The sequence below is a fragment of the Lissotriton helveticus genome, chromosome 1_1 (genome assembly GCF_964261635.1).
Source record: "Lissotriton helveticus chromosome 1_1, aLisHel1.1, whole genome shotgun sequence".
Lineage (NCBI taxonomy): Eukaryota > Metazoa > Chordata > Amphibia > Caudata > Salamandridae > Lissotriton > Lissotriton helveticus.
In genome coordinates, this window is record NC_136057.1 from 328,232,537 (window position 1) to 328,255,194 (window position 22,658).

The 22,658-nt window shown below is 43.8% G+C and overlaps 1 protein-coding gene across 1 annotated transcript in view; it reads right to left on the reverse strand.

The window, feature by feature from the left end:
- The window catches only part of LOC144804563 (rho crystallin-like), a 127,618-nt gene extending 119,817 nt beyond the window's left edge, over nucleotides 1-7,801 (reverse strand). Inside the window, 1 exon segment of the mRNA XM_078671920.1 lies at nucleotides 7,616-7,801. Within this exon segment, the coding sequence (XP_078528046.1) occupies nucleotides 7,616-7,702 (87 nt within the window). The 5' untranslated portion in view covers nucleotides 7,703-7,801.
- Between the last annotated feature and the right edge of the window lie 14,857 nt (nucleotides 7,802-22,658).

The following is a 22,658-nucleotide window of genomic DNA, read 5'->3' on the forward strand; positions in this document are numbered from 1 at the left end:
ATGTCTGTTACATATTTTGGAGCCAACTGATCTAAACAGTAAAGAGAAAACATGGGCAAAGCTGGGGCAGATGGTCGCCAAATGAAATATAGCTAGACTCAGGGGGGCACAAGAGGTCCCAACAGTGAGGGCGTGGAAAGAAGACAATGACTAGTGCATGTTCAGAGAATAAAACTGTGTATATTTCTAAGGGGTGCCCAAAAAAGTGGATACAGATTTAGTGGAATGTATTTAGAGGTAATATCTGTGCCTGCCCCCCTTTTCCCCCCTCCCTAGATGGATCGCTGAGCCTGTTCAGGCGAGGTCACCCCCACTCCGCTGCTCCTGCACCCTGCTCTGCTGCCTCGCCTCGCTGCCGCCTCGTGGGACTTCCCCCCGGCCGCCTCGCTGCTAACCCCAGTGCCGCCTCTGTGTGCCCCCCGTGTCAGCCTTTGACACCTGTGCTGCCCTACCTCTGTGTTGCCTGTCGCTTGCCTTCCTGCCTTGCCGCCACTACCTCCTGCTCCCCCCCTCTGCTCACCTACCTTGGGTGCCGCTCCCTGCCACCGAGCCGCCCCAGCCCCCTTCCCGCCACAGACCTCCTTCTACCCCGCCCCCCTCCTGTCCATTGGCCCCCCCGCTCCCGCCACCCAGCTGACCCGCCCTCCCGGCTCCTTCTTATGATGCCCCCAGAGCGACCGCGCAGCGGACGCGCGCAGCGGGAGCACCGATTGAGCGCCGAAGGTGCGCCAAAGGTAAGCCCGTCTGCGCCCGTCCGCGCCTGGACCGCGCCCAGTGCCAGGACCTCTGGCCCCCACCGACGGAAGCCGACCCGATGGACTTACAACGCCACCGAACTCAACGCACTCAACACCGGCCGAACTCCGGGCTGCTACCAAGCCACACCGAGACGCACCCACGGACCCTTCAGCTGCCACTCCTGCAAGTTCGCCTGCAACCGGACCCACGTCACACCAGCACCCACCAAGCCGAACTCCAGCAGCACCCACCTGAAGTGCATCCTGCTCAACACCCGCTCCGTCCACAGACACGCCGTCGAGCTCTGGAACCTGCTCGACAACACAGCCCCAGATGTCGCCTTCCTCACGGAAACTTGGATGAACGCCTCCTCAGCGCCCGACATCGCCATCACCATCCCGGACGGCTACAAGATCATCCGGAGGGACCGCGTCAACCAGACAGGAGGAGGCATCGCCATCATCCACAGGAACACCATCCGCATCACGACCGACACCCACGATACCCTCGCACCCGCCGAACACCTGCACTTCCAGATTCACGCCAACCCCAAGACCACCCTCAGAGGCACCCTCATCTACAGACCCCCGGGACCACGCACACAATTCAGCGAAGACATCGCCGACTTCATCAGCCCGCACGCCCTCCTCTCCGCTGACTACATCCTCCTCGGGGACCTCAACTTCCACCTGGAGAACAACAACGACCGCAACACCACCACCCTGCTGGACAACCTCGCCAACCTCGGACTCAAGCAACTGGTGACCACCCCCACCCACTACGCCGGACACACGCTCGACCCCGTCTTCTCCTCCAGCAAGGACATCGCCTTCAGCCACGCCACCGGACTCCACTGGACGGACCACAGCTGCGTCCACTTCAGCTTCAGAAGGACCACGTTCCACCATCACCAGCAACAGGTTCGTTGCAGAAGCTGGAACAAGATCACTGCAGACCAGCTCGCTACTTCCTTGAACATGAACCCTCCCACCAGCACAACGAACCCCAGCCAAGCGGCCACCAACCTCACAAAATGGATCAGCGACTGCGCAGACGACCTCGCCCCTCTGAAGACCCCGCCGAGCCGACCCGGCAGCAAGAAAGCACCATGGTTTAACGACGAACTCAAGAGCTCCAAGAAGAACTGCAGAGCACTCGAGAAAACTTGCCGCAGAGACCCAACACCAGACAACATGACTGCCCTCAAGCTCGCCACCCGAAAACACCACCAACTGATCCACGCCACCAAGAAAACCTCATTCAAGGAACGACTGGACAACAACGCACACAACAGCAAGGAACTCTTCAACATCGTGAAAGAGCTCTCCAACCCCAACGCCGGAAACAACGACATCACCCCCTCGCAAGACCTCTGCAACTCCCTCGCCTCCTACTTCCACAACAAGATCGCGGACATACACAACAGCTTCAGCACTCAACCGACGCACGCCACGACCGAACCACCGCCCCCCACAACCACCCTCCGCGCCTGGACCCCGATCAGCACCGAAGACACTGTCCACACGATGAACTCCATCCACTCCGGATCTCCGACAGACCCCTGCCCTCACCAAGTCTTCAACAAGGCCAACGCTGTCATCGCACCCCACCTGCGGGACATCATCAACACCTCCTTTGACACCGCGACCTTCCCGGAGAGCTGGAAGCACGCCAAACTCAGCGCCCTACTTAAGCAGCCATCAGCCGACCCCACCGACCTCAAGAATTACCACCCCATCTCGCTGCTCCCATTTCCGGCGAAAGTCATCGAGAAGACCGTCAACAAGCAACTGGCCGCCTTCCTCGAGACGAACGGCTCCCTCGACCTCTCGCAGTCTGGCTTCCGGGCCAACCACAGCACCGAGACCGCCCTGCTCGCAGCTACCGATGACATCCGAGCCCTGCTGGACAACGGGGAAACAGCGGCCCTCATCCTCCTGGACCTATCCGCGGCCTTCGACACTGTCTGCCACCGTACCCTAGTATAGCGCCTCAGCAACGTCGGAATCCAGGAGAAGGCACTGGAGTGGATCATCTCCTTCCTCGCCGGAAGGACACAGAGAGTCCGCCTCCCCCCGTTCAGATCGGAGGCCACCGAAGTCATCTGCGGCGTCCCCCAGGGCTCCTCGCTCAGCCCAACACTCTTCAACGTCTACATGAGCCCCCTCGCAACCATCGCACGCCAGCACAACCTCAACATCATCTCCTACGCCGATGACACCCAGCTGATCCTCTCCCTCACCAACGACCCCGCCACCGCCAGAGCCAACCTACACGAAGGGATGACAGACGTTGCCAAGTGGATGATGAACAGCCGCCTGAAACTGAACTTGGACAAGACGGAAGTCCTCATCCTGGGATCTTCAGCCTCCGCCTGGGACGACTCCTGGTGGCCCCCCGCCCTGGGCAGCGCACCCAAACCCACAGACCACGCACGCAACCTGGGCTTCATCCTGGACTCCTCCCTCTCCATGACCAGACAAGTCAACGCCGTCTCCTCGTCGTGCTTCAACATCCTGCGCATGCTACGTAAGATCTTCCGATGGATCCCCACCGAGACCAGGAAGACGGTCACCCAGGCCCTCGTCACCAGCCGTCTGGACTACGGCAACTCCCTCTACGCCGGAACCACCGCCAAACTCCAGAAGAGACTCCAGCGGATCCAGAACACCTCAGCACGACTCATCCTGGACATCCCCCGCCGCAGCCACATCTCCGGGCACCTGAGAGACCTGCACTGGCTCCCGGTCAACAAGAGAATCACCTTCCGGCTCCTCACCCAAGCACACAAAGCCCTACACAACCAAGGCCCAGAATACCTCAACAGCCGCCTCAACTTCTACGTTCCCAAACGCCAGCTTCGATCGACCAACCGCGCCCTCGCCGCCGTCCCCCGCATCAGAAGAGCCACCACAGGAGGAAGGTCCTTCTCCCACCTGGCCGCCAAGACGTGGAACTCCCTTCCGACCCACCTCCGCCTGACCCAGGACCACCTCGCCTTCAGGAAGCAGCTCAAGACCTGGCTGTTCGAGCAGTAGCAGACCCCCCCCCCAGCGCCTTGAGACCCGCCGGGTGAGTAGTGCGCTATATAAATGCTGTGATTGATTGATTGATTGATTGATTGATCGCAATAAGTTGTGAAATGTAATGAATAAATTACCCATCACCTGTTAAAAACCTGTAAATTCGATAATGCAAATGTGGATCAAAATGTACATCCAGCAGCAAAAGTGTGTAAAGTGTTGTGTTGATTTTTGTTATCAATAAAAAGAATTATCAAAAATAAAATTTACAACGAATTATTAATTCATCAATTACAAATACATTACTGCCCACCATTTTCACCTATGAACACCACAACACACATCTAAAATTAATTACACAATTGCCATAAATAATTGTCAATTAATTAATTAAAAATTAATTAACAACTAATTATTACATAATTAATAACAAATTAATTTACACATTTAACACTAACATCTCAATTAAACTAAGATTAATCAATACAAATTATTCAATAAATGTAATAAAATTAAATTACTTTCCACCCTATTCCCCTATAAACCCACAACCTACTTAGGAACTAAAAACTCAAAAATCTAATAAATAAATTAATAACTACTAAAATGTTAACACATATAATAAACATATAAACAATTCTTAAATCAAAAACATACGTCACACACATATAATATATACTAAAATACAAAAACATTTTTAAAAAATCGATATTTGTAACAACTATATTTTTGCAAATGATATTAAACACTTCGATATTTTTTACATCGATATTACTTACCTAAAATCAATATTCTTGGCCACGAGAATTTGTCTGTTGATGTTCCTGACCCATGATATTTTTGACCCTATATTTGTGCAATTCGATATTTTTTACTAAATATTCTGTCTCTGCACCTCAAAAAGGGTCTCTGTTTAATATCTGTTGACTGGGCAAAGGCTAAAAGTTAGGACTTTCTAAACATAGTTGAGATCAATAGTCTTCTAGGAGAGGTGAGGAGAGTGCACGACCTGGCTAAAGCCAGGGCCCATCCTGCACCAGATTCTGATGGGTGTATCCAAAGCTTACATCCAATGGACAGTGGCTGAAGGTGTGTTGATCCCATGGCTAGGCCTAAAGCCAGGCCCGGCAGTCATGTCAGCATACGTGAAATGTGCTCAGCACCTCTTGCTGTGTGTTGCCGCTTATTGGGCCTAGTTGAACCTAGAGAATATATATCCAGAGTATGAAGGGAAAAGCTTAAAGCGTAGCAAGCAGGCACTGAGGAAATTGATGCTGGGCGCGGGGCCTGTCCAAAAGTCAGACCTGGTTCCTTGATTCCGGTTTGCGGCAAATTATTAAGCTCAGGGGGCTCTTGGGTGTTGAACAGTTTTAATGATATCCTCAGTGACTTAAATGTTGATGTGATATGTGATGCTATCTGTCAATATAGCTAAGAGACCATTCTGGGGCAAATAACTGCCCTACGCCAGCTGCGCTATGAAACCAACATCCTCCCTGCTGAGTATTGTCACCTACTTACTGCAGTGTAGCTGCTATAAGAGCTTCTATTCAATAAATACTAAGGAATTCGAGTAGATGCTGGAATCCTGCTGCATACTTTGATCAGTAATGATCGAGCATCATCCGGGTTCTTGAATGATATTACTAATGCAGTAGTAAGACTTCAGAGTTAAGCGTCATCTAAACACAGAAGTAATGTTTTAACAGTGATACTTGCATTATGAATGTAAGGAGGGTTGTGTCAACTACTGGCTTTGGCTCTCCATGTTAGATCCTGACGATTTAGAAGCTATTCAATATGTGATGTACAGGAGTCGAACTGTAGTAAATGACGGTCCTTTTGTTAAGTTTGAGAAGTTGGTGGACACTCAACTGTGAAGAGAACAGTGCATTGTATAAGCAAAGCGTGTATTGGTCTGCATGTGAACTGGGGCTAGAATCAGGAACAGCCAGTCACAGCTTCTTATCTTGTGGTTACCAAGGCGACTCGTTTAGACTTTGAACGGTACCCAGTGCCTGAAGTCCCAGGCTATAAGAAGCTGACTCAGGTGAGTTGCATGCAAATAGAATCAATGTGACTTCCACATCACCTTCCAAGTATGGGTTTCTCAAGGTGAAAACTGAGTAAAAACACAGTTTCATTGAAAAAATGCTGGTCCGGTAATCCCACATTTTGTATTTCCTACAAACCCCCAGGTTACACCACGAGAGCTAAATCCTTGGTAAAACACTGGAATTACAGGATTCATAAGGAAATAAGTGCAAAACCACTGATTTCCATGTGTTATTCCCCGTTAACTTGCAATACCACTGTAATATAAACTCTCTCATGTTACCAATAATCCTGCTATCTGTAACTTTTTGAGTGGGTTTACCGTTTGTAAAGAGGGCAGCATAGTATTGATGTTTTGGTTGTGGGCCTGCACTGCCCCATGGGCAGTGTGTTTCTACAATGGGTGTCAGGCGCTGAGGGATAGGTTGCTGCATCCTTCTAAAAGGGGGCGATGACCACTTCTGTGCATTTGCAATCTACTTAGTTATAACATTTCTGAACTTTATTGATGAATCCCTCTTTGAACGATTTATGCAAACCACTTTTATCATATCCATAAGCCCTGGAAGGCCAATGCATTGTAGCTAACCCCGAGTATTGGATATTTGTGATGAAGACACGCAGCTCCTATGTGTTCATCTTTCATAAGAGCATCCTAACTATTATCTGGCAACTGTGGTAATGCCTGCCACCAGCCAGTCACCTCACACCTTGAGCACTTTAGCGCTCATTTTCGGGAGGAAATTGAACAACAGTTGTCAGCTGTAGCAGCCTTTAGCATCGTAACGATGGTGTGCATAAGACACGTTAAAGAGAGCTGAATAAAGAAAACACGCAGTGCCTTAAATCCCGATTAACCATGGGTCTTGTATGTGTAGTGGAATGACTGACAATACTCTGCTCTCTTCTTCTTATGAAGGGCATCCGATGAAACCTGTTGACTTCATGGCTCATACAGGGATAATGCCAAGGAGCCTGGCTCCGCCCCGGCAGGCACAGGCTGTAAAGACATGGCATTAAGGTCAACTGCATTGAATACTGGACATAACCATACTACGGCCGATTCATAAAAGCATTTATTAGTACGACAAGTAGAACTATAAGTTCACTATTCTCCGTACTCTGTTGTCCTTCTGTGAATCGGACCTAAACATCCAGCTCTCCATTACTAAAAGTTCAAAGAGGGCACGGTCCTTTCGATTTGTATTTATTGTTTAAGAATATTCGCTGAATAGTACCTTTTTTTTTCCTTTTTTAGATGCTTTGGTGTTGATTTTCAAAGGAATGCAAGAGCATTTGATAGAGTAGGACAGGAATACTACTTATATTCTCTAAAATCCTTTTTAAATGTCATTATGGCCCATATGCACGAATGGATTTTACATTTCCTAACGGTCCGAATCCCTATTTCGGGTGGTTAAGAAATGCAAAATTGCCTTTCGGTCTCAAGATGCGATTTCTACACAGTATGGAACATATCAAATAGTTCCCTAGAGTCCAGAAATCCTCTTTTCTTTGCAAAGAGAAGCGTTTTTCTTGCATGAAAGACGCCTCAGATTCTCAACTGTGTTTTCCACGTTAGGTTTCGTCGTTTCATTTAGCCCTTTGGGGACAGTCTGAGGCCCGCCCAACTCTGCCACCCGCCCAGCCCGGATACGGACGCGCATCTGGCTTCATCTGCTTCGCTTCTTCCAGTCACCTCAGAGGCTCATTCATAATCATAGTACCCTTGTTTTCAGACATGAACAACTGACGTTAGTATCGCCGCGAGAAAGGAGAACTATATAAACCAAACCTACGGTCTTGGCGGCGTAGGTGCCAAGTCCCAGCACTGGCATGGCGTGCCCATCGTTCAGCTGAACTCGTGTGTCCTTGGTGAAAGCCATGACCTTGCCTGGAGCAGCGGGACCTCGGTCCAGGGTGTGCCCGGCGCTCCTGCCTACTACAGACGGGACGCTCTCCAGGCAGCCAGCACAGCTTGCCTCATACTCTGTGAGCACGGCGCCAACGCTTTTATAGGTTGGGGCGGCGGCTAATGGGAGTGGCTGAACTCTGTGCTGACTTGTGTAACAGTGAAAGCAAAGCTGAGTGAGAAGCTTGGCTAAGCACAAAGCAAAGACTGTAGAATGTGCCTCGACCTTGAAAGCACAAAAAGGTCCTGAACTCGATCTGCAACATTATGAACACTCGAACAACGCAGCACAGAACTTGGCACAGCTGTGCGCCTCAGCCAGGCTGCAGAGCTGTTCAAGTGGCAACATACTGCTACACCACTGCCAGTAAGAGAGAGAGGTCTGAATTCTTCCCTTCCAATCCTAGTTTTCTGATGGGATGACCAAGATTGCAAGACCCCCAAAGGCAAAGAAAACAACTGGACTGGCTCAACATGCGCCCTTGTGTGGCCTAGGGAACCTTGGTTGGGTTTGGCAAAAAAGATCCAGGGCACACAAATCTGTGTTTGTAGAATGGTTTATTCTAGAGTAGTGTTGGTAGGGATAGACTGTAAACAGTGTATAGTTTTCAAAACTTTTATTCACCGACAGTGTTCCCCACCTGGGAATCACTGCAAATATCAAACAAGCCGACACGTGTTTCGTCACAACATGTGGCTGTGACTAATCAGGGCTGAAAGAAAATAATGCAATCAATGCAATGTCGGAAAATATGGTATCACATTATTTGTGGATAGGAGGAACACCTGTGACGTGGAAACCAAACGCAGTAGGGATGGGAAAATAGACTTTTAATGTGGAATACCAGTCATCTTTAAGTATTTATTTGTTTTGTTAAAAACAGAGAAAGAAGAGAAAAATCATCGTGTCATAAATAGACCAATGTGTAGTGACTTATCGGCGCAATCAGGGTAAAGCAGGCATAACATGTGATCTATATTTCACAGAAGTGCAAGTGTAAGGTGAAGTCATAATGGTAATGTTTTTAGCATCTAGTAGGGTTCATTAATATAATATAATCTGAACAAAATTGCTATTGGTATGAAAAGGGTCAACATGGTGGCACATGTAGCATAATTTGATATTTTCGGTACCATAACATTTGATACAACAGCGTATATTGTTAACGACATCATGAACGTGAGTATACAGGACAATCTGCCCTATGCTAGAGTAATATTGATCATCGTAACAATATATTCAGGCACTGCATCCCTAAAGTTCGTCTTTTTCAAAAGCATATCAACTGAAATTATTTTACGGGAATTAACCCTTATTGTATAAACCAATAGTTACAGCCTAGAGTTTACTTCAAAAGGGGCGGGTTCAACCGTACTCGGTGTTCCCGCATTCGGCAACCCACCGATCCCGACGTAACCTCTCAGGCTCACCACGGGTAAGATTATGTCCATTACACTTGGACACAATCCATTTTTTTATAAAACCCCACAGGCCCCTTGATGAACCCTTCTTTTCGTTTTCAGCCTTCTTTCCACATAAACAGGGAAATTGAACAAATTGCCCAATTACTTTTTCTACGCGATCAAAACGATTGCCTCAAACCTTTCAGAAACAAAAAACACCCGATTAGGACCGGGTTGGAATTATCACCGGTTCACCGGTGAGTGATCGCACCCTTTCTTATTATTAAATAGTCTTATTGCCTCCAAGTGAATTTCCGGCTTAGAGGTTTTGTTAACTTTTTTCTCCGCCTACTTTTACTTTTACAGACCCCGCCTCGTGGTCATTAGATCAGGTAATGACCCCTTTTGTTTTCAAAATCCCCTTTTACCCGATCTCACAGTTACTCATTTCTTTTCTTTTTCTTGTATTTACATTGGTCCGAAAGTACAGTTCCAATCTGATTCTGACGAATTTAGAATGATGGGTTCTGTTTAGTGACACGGCGCTTCATGTAATTAGAAATGTGTTATTGACTTTTTCCTGTCTTGACTAAACATTTCAATTGGCACTCCGGCCATTGTCTTAAATTTGAATTTGTGTGTTTATATTCTTTTTCTGTTTGGACTTAACATTTCACATAACTTTCCGGTCATAGCTACGGCAACATCGCATTGGTTTCTAGGATTGTGTATTCTCTTCAGGCACATGGACTAGACTTCAGGCACATGGACTAGACTTTGGTTTACTCGTTCGTTCTTGTGTTTTTATGTTTACTCATGAGCTCTAGGCTGTAACTATTGGTTTATACAATAAGGGTTAATTCCCGTAAAATAATTTCAGTTGATATGCTTTTGAAAAAGACGAACTTAAGGGATGCAGTGCCTGAATATATTGTTACGATGATCAATATTACTCTAGCATAGGGCAGATTGTCCTGTATACTCACGTTCATAATGTCGTTAACAATATACGCTGTTGTATCAAATGTTATGGTACCGAAAATATCAAATTATGCTACATGTGCCACCATGTTGACCCTTTTCATACCAATAGCAATTTTGTTCAGATTATATTATATTAATGAACCCTACTAGAAGCTAAAAACATTACCATTATAACTTCACCTTACACTTGCACTTATGTGAAATATAGATCACATGTTATGCCTGCTTTACCCTGATTGCGCCGATAAGTCACTACACATTGGTCTATTTATGACACAATGATTTTTTTCTTCTTTCTCTGTTTTTAACAAAACAAATAAATACTCAAAGATGACTGTTATTCCACATTAAAAGTCTATTTTCCCATCCCTACTGCGTTTGGTTTCCACGTCACGGGTGTTCCTCCTATCCACAAATAATGTGATACCATATTTTCTGACATTGCATTGATTGAAAAAAAGCTTTCGGGAAAACTCCATGAGCCACCCCTGGCAAGAGTGATGCGCAAATTTGGTTTCATCCCCGTGTCATATGCGGATGACACGCAGCTCCTCTTCCCCTTTCAAAATCTCACCACAGAAATAAGAAACTCCTTCTCCGCTGGCATGAAAGCCGTCGCACAGTGGATGTCCACCAACTTCCTACAGTGCAATGTCAACAAGACGGAAGTAATGCTGTTTGGAGATGCCAAATTACTGTGGACCCCTGACTGGTGGCCATCTGATCTGGGTACTGTTCCAGAGCCCAAACAGATTGTCAAAAATCTGGGGATACGCCTTGATCACGACCTTTCTCTCAAACAGCACAGTAATATGGTAGCTGGCTCATGCTTCCACATCATCAGCATGATGCGCAGAATATTTCCACTGCTACCGGATTCCTTCAGAAAAACTTTGGTGCAAGCCCTTATATTGAGTCGTATTGACTACTGTAACGGACTGCTCCTTTCTGCTAATGAAGGAGTTCTGGATAGGCTCCAGGTGGTCCAGAATACGGCAGCTCGCCTTGTCCTAAATGCTCCCCCTAGAACAGCATCAAAACCTCTATTACAGAAACTACACTGGTTGAGCATCCGACAAAGAGCCAAGTTTAAGATATGTTGCATTATCCATAAATGCTTAAACGGAAATGGCCCTATATACCTGGAGCAGAAATTTACCCCCTACACTCCCTCCAGATCGTTGAGATCTAGTGAGAATTTTCTGTTGGCAGTACCTCGTGCAAAAAAAACCAGACATGGAGGGAAAGCTCTATCTGTTGCAGGACCCACACTGTGGAACAAATTGCCTCTGGCCCTCAGGCTCTGCACAGACCATTTAAAATTCAGGAAGCAACTGAAAACTCTGCTGTTCATTGATAAAATCTAGACCTTTCCCCTCATCTGCATATTTATTTAGACTCTATTTGGTATCACAGCGCAGAGATACTCCGGTTGGAGTCGATTCCAGCGCTATAGAAACATATAAATAAATAAATAAATAAATTGCATTATTTTCTTTCAGCCCTGATGAGTCACAGCCACATGTTGTGACGAAACACGTGTCGGCTTGTTTGATATTTGCAGTGATTCCCAGGTGGGGAACACTGTCGGTGAATAAAAGTTTTGAAAACTATACACTGTTTACAGTCTATCCCTACCAACACCACTCTAGAATAAACCATTCTACAAACACAGATTTGTGTGCTCTGGATCTTTTTTGCCCAAATTCTACGAAAAGGAGGTTTTCCTTCTTTTCAAATACAGAGGTTAAGGTTTTCCTCTGGCCAAGAAGCACCAACCAGAATATCCTTTCAACTAAATCCTACCGTAACAAGTTGTGCGCCAATTTTCTGAACACTAAATAACCTACTCACAGACTTTTCACTAAATTTGACTCAGAAAGGCAGCCACTACGGACCTTAAACTACCAATTACCTCAACTTAATATGGATAGGGATAAGATCGCTTCCGATCTGTTCGAAAATCTCTCTAAAGCCACACATTCTACCACATCAAATGCCAGCGGAAATCAACAAAAAGGAAGCAGTCTGAAAGACAAATTTCTCAGGTTAGAAAGACTCAAAAAAACGGAAAACTCGAGCTGATGGGATGGCGCAACATTAAAGCAGTACCTTAGAGTTCAAAGAATACCGAGAGGTCTCCGATCACAGACCTTTCCAACCTTTGATGATCTGGATGACGACCTCCTTACCAAATGGGAAGAATCAGTAACTATGAATTCCACTAACTTGATGAGAATTCTGATAGAAAATGCTGACCGAAAAGTGATTAAATTACAAGCAGAAATTGCTGAACTAGAAAAGGAAATAGAAGCCCTCAATCTCAAAGATGCAACCGAGAAAAATTATAAAATCCTTGAAGACATCCTGCGCAAACATCAGAATGACATAAAAGATCGCAAGACCAGACAAATACATAGAGATGAGGCGGATTATCGTGAAGGCAGAGTGTTTACTTTTGCTAGAAAATATGACCAACAATTCCAGAAACCCACGAGCAACCAACAACCTGCCAAATCCAGTGCCTCCAACATCTCGTCAAGTAATAACTCCCTAAGCAGTGTAACCGAAACCGAGAGCGAAGCAGAAGAAATTACAAATGGCAATCAAGATCCAAGATCCTTACCATCGACATCTGGAACCTCAAATACTTTTTCTCGGGAAATCAGGACAATGAGAAGAACAAACCAAACAAGAACAAACAAAACATACACAAAACCCGCAGAGGCCAGATGGGAGGACAAAGACGACTACAGAGAAAAACTGAGGTCCGGCAACAAGAAGTGAACAGTGCGATCGAACAGGATGTACAGGTGATTAATCTTTCATCTATAAACCTGGACAAACATATGACTTCCTTATTGAGCAAAGGACTCAGTTTCAATCCTACAGCGCAAGGGGACTCATTCAGGATGAGGATTGACCTTTTCAAATTTATCAGAGGCATCAAATTGAAAAAACACTTCTGGGATATTCCCACGGAGAATACTTCCAGCACTGACAATCAAGCAGATTCATCCACCAACACTATCAGTATCCAAGAGGTCCTGGCTTCACACCTGTTACTATCCATCACGGACTTTGATGATCCTCCAAATTCCTTCAATGATCTACTCACTGACTTAGAGGTAAAAACAAACAGTACAATAGATAGTGGTTTAAAAAATAAATCCAAATGGACCCCCACATTACCTAGTGGCAATACTATCGACACATTCTATAAATTGGTACTAGAAGACATAAGCAAACATGAGACCAAAACTACAAATAACAGACACACTAAAGGAGACAATCTAACCAGGGAGGAAAGAATAGCGTTAAAAACATTAAGTGAAAACCAGGATTTAGTTATCCGTGAAGCCGACAAAGGGGGAAATGTAGTGGTCATGAACCGAACTGACTACAATGCAGAAATCCTCTCCCAACTCTCTGACAATTCATGCTAGCAAGCTATAACAAGCAATCCCATGGGTCCCTTGACAATTCTGATCAATAACCATCTGAAGGACTGGAAGGATGCGGGCCTGATAAACGATGGGGAATTTCTATATCTAAAGGTGACACGCCCAACATACCCTTGGCTATATACTCTTCGCAAAATTCATAAACCTGCCAAGTTCCCACCTGGGAGACTGATTGTGTCGGGTATTGGGGGTCCCACAGAGAGACTCTCACAATATGTGGACAAATTCCTAAATCCATTGGTTAAGAACATGCCATCTTACATACAAGATACTAAACATATTTTAAGTATCCTAGCAGACATCACTTGGCAACCTGGTCTGCTAATGGCGACCCTGGATGTGGTATCATTATATACCTCCATTGAACCGAATCTGGGATTAGCAGCAGTCACCAAAGCATTAAATACGAGACCCATCACACTTCTGGAACACACTAAAATGCTTGTAACAATGATGGATATCATACTGAACCAGAACTTTTTCTTATTCGACAAAAAATGGTACAAACAGATAAGGGGAGTAGCCATGGGCTCAAGGTTCTCCCCTTCATTTGCAAACATCTACATGGGTGCTCTCGAAGCGGATATGATCTGGAGCATCAAAGGTACCAAATGGATTGATAACATAGTTTACTGGGGTCGCTATATAGACGATTGCCTCTTAATATGGTCAGGATCAGAAGCAACACTTGTGGAGTTTTGTACATATCTGAACAACAATGAGATGAACATGCGATTCACAACACACATTAGTCCTACAAATGTAACCTTCTTGGACACAGAACTGTATGTAAAAAACGGGATACTCCATAGTAAACTGTTCCGGAAAATAACTGCTTGCAACGCAGTCCTTCACAGTAACAGTTCCCATCCTATCCATCAGATCAACGGCATCCTTTATGGGGAATTCATGAGAGCAAGAAGAATCTGCAGTGAAGAACAAGAATTTGAAACCTGCATCAAGGAAATGCAGTCCAGGTTTACCAAAAGAGGTTACAATACTCAGATCATCTCAAAAGCGGACAAAAGGATTAAAAAAATAAGCAGAGAGTCAACCTTAATTCCAAGAACTCAGAGGCTGGAACAACAACAACCGGTAAGACTCATCACAGACTACAATGAACTGAGTCCTGTGATACGCAAAAGTTTTAAAAAACACTGGGGGATCCTAAGAGCTGAGAGAACCCTAACCAACATAATAGGGACTCATCCTCAAATAGCTTTTCGCAGAGGGCGAAATTTGAAAAACAGACTAAGCCCAACTGTACCCAAAGGCACCAGAACTTGTGATTGGCTGATGCAAAAATCCAAAGGTTTCTTCAAGTGTGGAATATGCTCGATGTGTAGATGGGCAAATCATGGAATTAAGTCATTCATGGACCACAGATCCAAACGATACAACATCAACATGAACATCAACTGTGACACAAAATTCACGGTGTACATCATTGAATGTGCCTGCAAAAGCAGATATGTGGGCAGTTCCATTAGACCTCTTAGAGAACGGATAAGGGAACACGCAAGAGCTTATGCCATGAGAGATCCGAGATACCCAATGGCAATACATATGGCTTCGTGTCCATCACAAGGAAATATCAAAACATTTACCTTCTATGGCATTGATGTTATACAAGCAACAGTGAGAGGAGGAAATAGAGAACTACGCCTAAGAAGGGAAGAAGCGCTTTGGATCATGCGTCTAGATACGACTAGGACAGGCCAGAATACTGACGATGAACTACATTTCTTCTTGGGGCCTGTGACCTGAAGGATGTTGAGTATCTTACAATTCTAATCCATTTTCTATACTGCATCTTGAAGAAAAGAAATGGTTTGGGTACTGAGATAAGTTGGCTATCACCAAATTGGTACTGAGACTACTTTTGGCTCGAAACTATTTCAGTTCCATGAACATTACTTCAGTAATGATGGTGTTAATATGCTGTTGCAGATAGTTTAAGAATAAATGCCATCTATATAACTACATTGTAAATATAAGTGTGATAAGACTTTTCTGCTTATTTCCCAAAACAAATGTCATAAGTCAATAATTAACTGATTATTCTGTATCCTTTTCTCCCGATTTAGGGATTTATGTGGACAATTTCTGCTTAGGAAGTTTTTTTACTTTTATTTTCCTTTCACTATTTCGAATTAGCGCGGTTAATTACACTATCTTTGTTTACTTAAAAACATGTTTAAAATTGTTTTCATTGACCCCGCGCATTGATGTTTCTATACTCAAAACGTTGTTACTGCTTACATCTTAAACACAATTTAATGAGTAGCTGTGACATCAAGTGACTAAAACGTTAATTAAACCCAAGTCATCCTCTCAGAATCTTTCTTTTTTCAAAAAAGAATTAACTCTTCATTTTTTTGACCTTCCTCGCATCCGCGCGGTCTAGCTCTTTTTAGGAGTTTACTTCAAAAGGGGCGGGCTCAACCGTACTCGGTGTTCCCGCATTTGGCAACCCACCGATCCCGACGTAACCCCTCAGGCTCACCACGGGTAAGATTATGTCCGTTACACTTGGACACAATCCATTTTTTTATAAAACCTCACAGGCCCCTTCATGAACCCTTCTTTTCGTTTTCAGCCTTCTTTCCACATAAACTGGGAAATTGAACAAATTGCCAAATGACTTTTTCTACACGATCAAAACGATTGCCTCAAACCTTTCAGAAACAAAAACCACCCGATTAGGACCGGGTTGGAATTATCACCGGTTCACCGGTGAGTGATCGCACCCTTTCTTATTATTAAATAGTCTTATTGCCTCCAAGTGAATTTCCGGCTTAGAGGTTTTGTTAACTTTTTTCTCCGCCTACTTTTACTTTTACAGACCCCGCCTCGTGGTCATTAGATCAGGTAATGACCCCTTTTGTTTTCAAAATCCCCTTTTACCCGATCTCACAGTTACTCATTTCTTTTCTTTTTCTTGTATTTACATTGGTCCGAAAGTACAGTTCCAATCTGATTCTGACGAATTTAGAATGATGGGTTCTGTTTAGTGACACGGCACTTCATGTAATTAGAAATGTGTTATTGACTTTTTCCTGTCTTGACTAAACATTTCAATTGGCACTCCGGCCATTGTCTTAAATTTGAATTTGTGTGTTTATATTCTTTTTCTGTTTGGACTTAACATTTCACATAACTTTCCGGTCATAGCTACGGCAATATCGCATTGGTTTCTAGGATTGTGTATTCTCTTCAGGCACATGGACTAGACTTTGGTTTACTCGTTCGTTCTTGTGTTTTTATGTTTACTCATGAGCTCTAGGCTGTAACTATTGGTTTATACAATAAGGGTTAATTCCCGTAAAATAATTTCAGTTGATATGCTTTTGAAAAAGACGAACTTTAGGGATGCAGTGCCTGAATATATTGTTACGATGATCAATATTACTCTAGCATAGGGCAGATTGTCCTGTATACTCACGTTCATGATGTCGTTAACAATATACGCTGTTGTATCAAATGTTATGGTACCGAAAATATCAAATTATGCTACATGTGCCACCATGTTGACCCTTTTCATACCAATAGCAATTTTATTCAGATTATATTATATTAATGAACCCTACTAGATGCTAAAAACATTACCATTATAACTTCACCTTACACTTGCACTTCTGTGAAATATAGATCACATGTTATGCCTGCTTTACCCTGATTGCGCCGATAAGTCACTACACATTGGTCTATTTATGACACGATGATTTTTTTCTTCTTTCTCTGTTTTTAACAAAACAAATAAATACTCAAAGATGACTGTTATTCCACATTAAAAGTTTATTTTCCCATCCCTACTGCGTTTGGTTTCCACGTCACGGGTGTTCCTCCTATCCACAAATAATGTGATACCATATTTTCCGACATTGCATTGATTGCATTATTTTCTTTCAGCCCTGATGAGTCACAGCCACATGTTGTGACGAACCACGTATCGGCGTGTTTGATATTTGCAGTGATTCCCAGGTGGGGAACACTGTCGGTGAATAAAAGTTTTGAAAACTATACACTGTTTACAGTCTATCCCTACCAACACCACTCTAGAATAAACCATTCTACAAACACAGATTTGTGTGCTCTGGATCTTTTTTGCCCAAATTCTACGAGAAGGAGGTTTTCCTTCTTTTCAAATACAGAGGTTAAGGTTTTCCTCTGGCCAAGAAGCACCAACCAGAATATCCTTTCAACTAAATCCTACCGTAACAAGTTGTGCACCAATTTTCTGAACACTAAATAACCTACTCACAGACTTTTCACTCAAACTTGGTTGGGTTAGGGAGCAGAATCCAGAAAATCTGGGACTACTGAGAAAATGCCCAAATACGGGAAAATAACACAGTACAGGCAGAATATCAAATTTGAGATGACTAGAGAAATAATTTCAGTTGAATCTTGATGAAAGGTAGGAAGGAAATCCTAAGCAGCAGAGGAAGCAATGAAGAAACTGTCAATCAAATCTATGATGCTGTGGGTCCTAGAATTGTCTGTCAATGCAAATGTGACCCTGGAAGGAATAAAAAGGTGAAAAAGGGGGTAGGTTGAAGCCATGATCAGAACAGATATAATCAGTGCTTGAAGTGGAAAAACAAAGTACCTGCTTGTTTCTGAGAAGTGCCGGTACTCTCCAACTAAAAGTATAGCATTTCTCTTGAGAAGTTCCGGTCTTCTCCATCTCAAAATAAAAAAGTGACGGTGCTCTGTACCGGACAGTACCGGCCCATTTAAAGCACTGGATATAATTAGGCCTGAGCGAAACAAAATATGCCAGCATAATTCACGTAATTTCGGATTTTTTTGCTTTATACTTGGCGCGTGAAATTCCTAAGAAATATGGCAATATGCTACTGTGTGTAACTACACACCTTTTGCGGTAATGGTTTACCACGAAACTCACCATTCGCACTAAAAATGCAAACGTACATGAGCAGCTGTTGCTCAGGTTATTTTTTTAAATGCACCCGTGCACCAAAAAGCTGATTGAAGGATGCATTTTGTGCTAAAATGTAGCAAAAAGTGATGAATTTGCATTTTCTATAATAATGTGCAATTTTGTGTAATTTTGCTTACATTTCACGTAGTCATGCAAAAGCTAACTACGCAACTTTTGCACATGCCTAGATATATTATAGGGATTGAATGTTGAAAACAAAAAGAAACAAAAACAAACTCAGAGGAAATTATAACTTGAATTCTAAAAGCTCTCACATTTCCCAGGTCCATGCATGAGTATCTAAACCAGGCCAAATTGTTTCTTTGATTTGTGAGACATGTAGTCCTGTGTTTAGAACAGGATCAAAGGACTACAAACCCCAAAATGCAACCAAAAAACCTTTGTTTTTTTATGGGAGTGAAAGCCATACATTTTGATTATATTGTTTTATCACATGTAACTTGCAATTCACCACCAGGTAACATCACGCATGTCTTCTACTTTGAAACATACGTAATAAACATTTGCACAGGGAGTCATTTGAATAACACTTAAGCATATTTCGGCTTGCACTACAGGTGCACCCTAACCACAGCAATTTGGTCGGATTATAACATTACGTTGTGGCATTCTGAATCACAGAAATATATCTCCAGAAGAACTCACCAAAGCACTTACATGAATGCTTAGTTCTCAATAAAATCTAATAAACACTAGAACAGCAAAACATCTCACCTGTGTCCAATATCAAATGCCATAGTTCCATTATCGGCCAAACGCCAAGACTTCTATATCTACAGTTAATTTAATTTGGGCAATGGGGAGGAGGGAAGTCCAACTAATGTCAGCCTCAACACAGTCTTTAAGGTGGGTGAGTCTAGTTTTTGGGAAGTTGGGTAAAGTTGGGGTGTCTCCCCCTACTGTGCACCTGTACACAAAGCAGACTCAACTTCAAACTCTAAAAGGATCGTTTCTCAGACACTCGTAAAATCAGGCTTTTTCAGGATCCCTTGCACTTCTATACGTAGAAAGGCACTTTCATAACCAGTCCATTCAGATTATGGGTGGCGCTACTCTTCCCTTCCAATTCAAGGCAATCAGCCACTTGTCCAAAACAAAGGCCAAATCAGCAAATCTGCTTGTAACTACAGTAACTTTCTTCTCCTTAGAGTGTGGAAAATAACTCATGAGGCATATCTCTCTGGTGCAATTGATAGTCCTATTGATAACTTGGTTAACTATTCATGTAATCTGGGTCCAGCATTCTGTGATGTGTGGACAACTCCATATCATGTGATGGAAATTGGCATCTATCAGCCTACATCGAGGGCATCCTTGGTAAATGTAAAGCATTGGAAAGATGCTGGAGAAAAAACGATTCCGTGGAATCTAAAACTACATAAAAAACTGCTATAAGAAAATACCAAGTTCTATGTAAACTAGCTTGAGCGGAATATGTCTCCTCCACTATTTCCAATGCACAGAATTGTTCACGTACCCCGGTTAAAAAAATTAGCTGGTTCCAACACCACAAGAACTTCAAGCTCTGTCACACGAATAAAGCGGGTAAGAGCCTTGCCTCTTACTTGAAATTCAAACTACAAAAGACGGCCATCAAAACCATAGTTGATAAACTAGGTACCCCACACTCGGACCCTGACGAAATAGCAGACATATTTAAGGTCTTCTACAGGGAGTTATATAGCAAAAACACAGAGATTATTGTCTCTAAATTGCAGACATATCTAGACAATTGTAAGCTTCCTTCTCTCTCGACGGAAGACCAGGTCGAGCTCAATAAGCCCATTTCTTCTGAAGACATTAGCCAAGCCATAAAATCTCTTAAAAACGGAAATGCGCCGGGCCCTGACGGTTTCAGCGCCTCATTCTACAAGAACATCTCCCCCTCATTGACAGACAGAACCTCTCAAAGACTTGTATGAGCACTTCAGCTCCTGCGGTCAAGTCCTAGGCACGCCAGCTGAAGCAATCATTGTGGTTCTCCCTAAAGAAGAGAAAGACCCGACGTCCCCGAAGAATTACAGGCCAATATCTTTAATCAACCTTGATTGTAAGATCTACGCCATGATTCTGGCAAAAAGAATCCAAAAGGTCCTACCTCAGCTCATTCATCCATCTCAGGTAGGGTTCCTCAAAATCAGATTATCCAGTGATAACACAAGAACATTAGCTCACATACTAGAAAAAGCAAAACTCACTTCATCCCCCACGGTGGCGGTGACAATAGATGCCGAGAAGGCCTTTGACAAGGTCGACTGGGCCTATTTAGAAGCCACTTTGCAGAAATTCAACCTGGGGAACGATTATATTCGTATGGTGATGGCCTTATACTCTAACCCGTCGGCGAGAGTGAGAGCGGGAGGGTGTCTGTCAGACCCGTTCGAATTAAAACAAGGGACGAGACAGGGTTGCCCCCTCTCTCCTTCCCTTTTTCTATTGGCAATTGAGCCATTTCTTTACTCACTTCAAAATAACGAGCTAATCAAGGGTATCTGTTTTGGAGATCTTACTGTGAAGATTTCGGCTTATGCAGATGATGTCTTGGTAGTCTCGGAATATGCAGACCTTGCTATCCCGGCACTGATGTCCTCCATTGCGGAATTTGCTGAGGTTTCAGGCTACAAACTTAATAAGGATAAGACAGAGGTTAAATTACTTAATAATATAGGAGACAAGAGCGTGTTAGGGGACTCGGGTTTATACTGGCAACCAAAAAGCTTCAAATATCTAGGAATTGAATTCGAGAAGGACTTAATTAGCACCCTCAAATGAAATGAGCCCTCCCTCCACAAGAAAATCTCCTCCCTCCTGGATGGTTGGTCTCCAAAATTTCTGTCTTGGTGGGGGAAAGTGGAAACCCTAAAAATGATGATCACGCCCCTCATCAATTATTTGATAATTATGCTACCTATGCTACTCTCTGATGAGTTCCTCAATAAGACATCAAGCTTTTTAACACCTTTTTGTGGCAGGAGAAGAAACCGAGAATCTCTCTACGGAAACTCCAGTAACCAAAAGACAAAGGGGGGATTGAACTTCCAAATTTCAGATGCTATCAGACAGCCTACTTGTTTAAGCAGGGGGCGAACTAGTTCCTACCATTACAAGACTATACTCCGATCTGGACCCAAGTTGAAAAGGCTATTCTCAATAATCTCCCGCTCTCTGCCATTATGTCCATGGATGCCACGGCATTTCCTCATTCCAAATATATCTTCCTTAACACTAAATGAGCGCTCCTTAACCTAGAGAGACATTGCAAAGTCGAAACCAAATTCTCAAAATCCACCCTAACCTCGTTCTGGTTCAACCCAGCCTTTAAAGAAGAAGGCAAATACCTCTACTGGGAGGAATGGTCTAAGAAGGGGCTGAACTTGTTGGAGGATATCTATGACGAGCCTTCTCCTCTATCCTTTGTCGCCCTAAAAACACGGTTTGGTCTTCAACCACTTGACTTCTATAAATTTCTGCGTCTCAAAGCCCTTGTCTCTGCCAGAGCCATCCTACCACACGCACCCACACTATGCAGCAAACTACGTCAACTTTCGTCCTTAGGCCATATGGTATCAAAAATCTATAAAATTCTCTCCCCTATGCCTCAGAAAACCCACAAGAAGTGCGAAATAGATTGGGAGAACGAAATCAACTCTTCTAATATCCAGTTTGATTGGGACAGGATTCACCTCACTCCCTTTTCCAGTAAAATATCCCCGTTACTCTCCCAAACAAAATTTATGCTGATCAATAGGTCGTATTGGGCACCCGAAAAACTTTTTAGACTTAAGCTCCGTGACAACCCTTTATGTTGGAACTGCAACTCTCACGTTGGCAACCTGGCCAACATGTTTTTCTATTGCCCGATGCTCCGGCAGTTTTGGGATAGGATCTTTACCTATATCCAACGAATATTCCAATTTAGACCGCCAAAAGAATTTGCATATATCCTACTGGGAGCAATTGACCCGAGGTTACCATCTGAACACGATAGACTTCTATTTTTTTTAAAAAATTTTATTTATTTTTTGCAGAGTTTTATATAGCGCGAACTAGAACCGAACCGAATCAGTTATCAGAGCGCTTTACATAGCACCAGTTACGTTACATGAGGA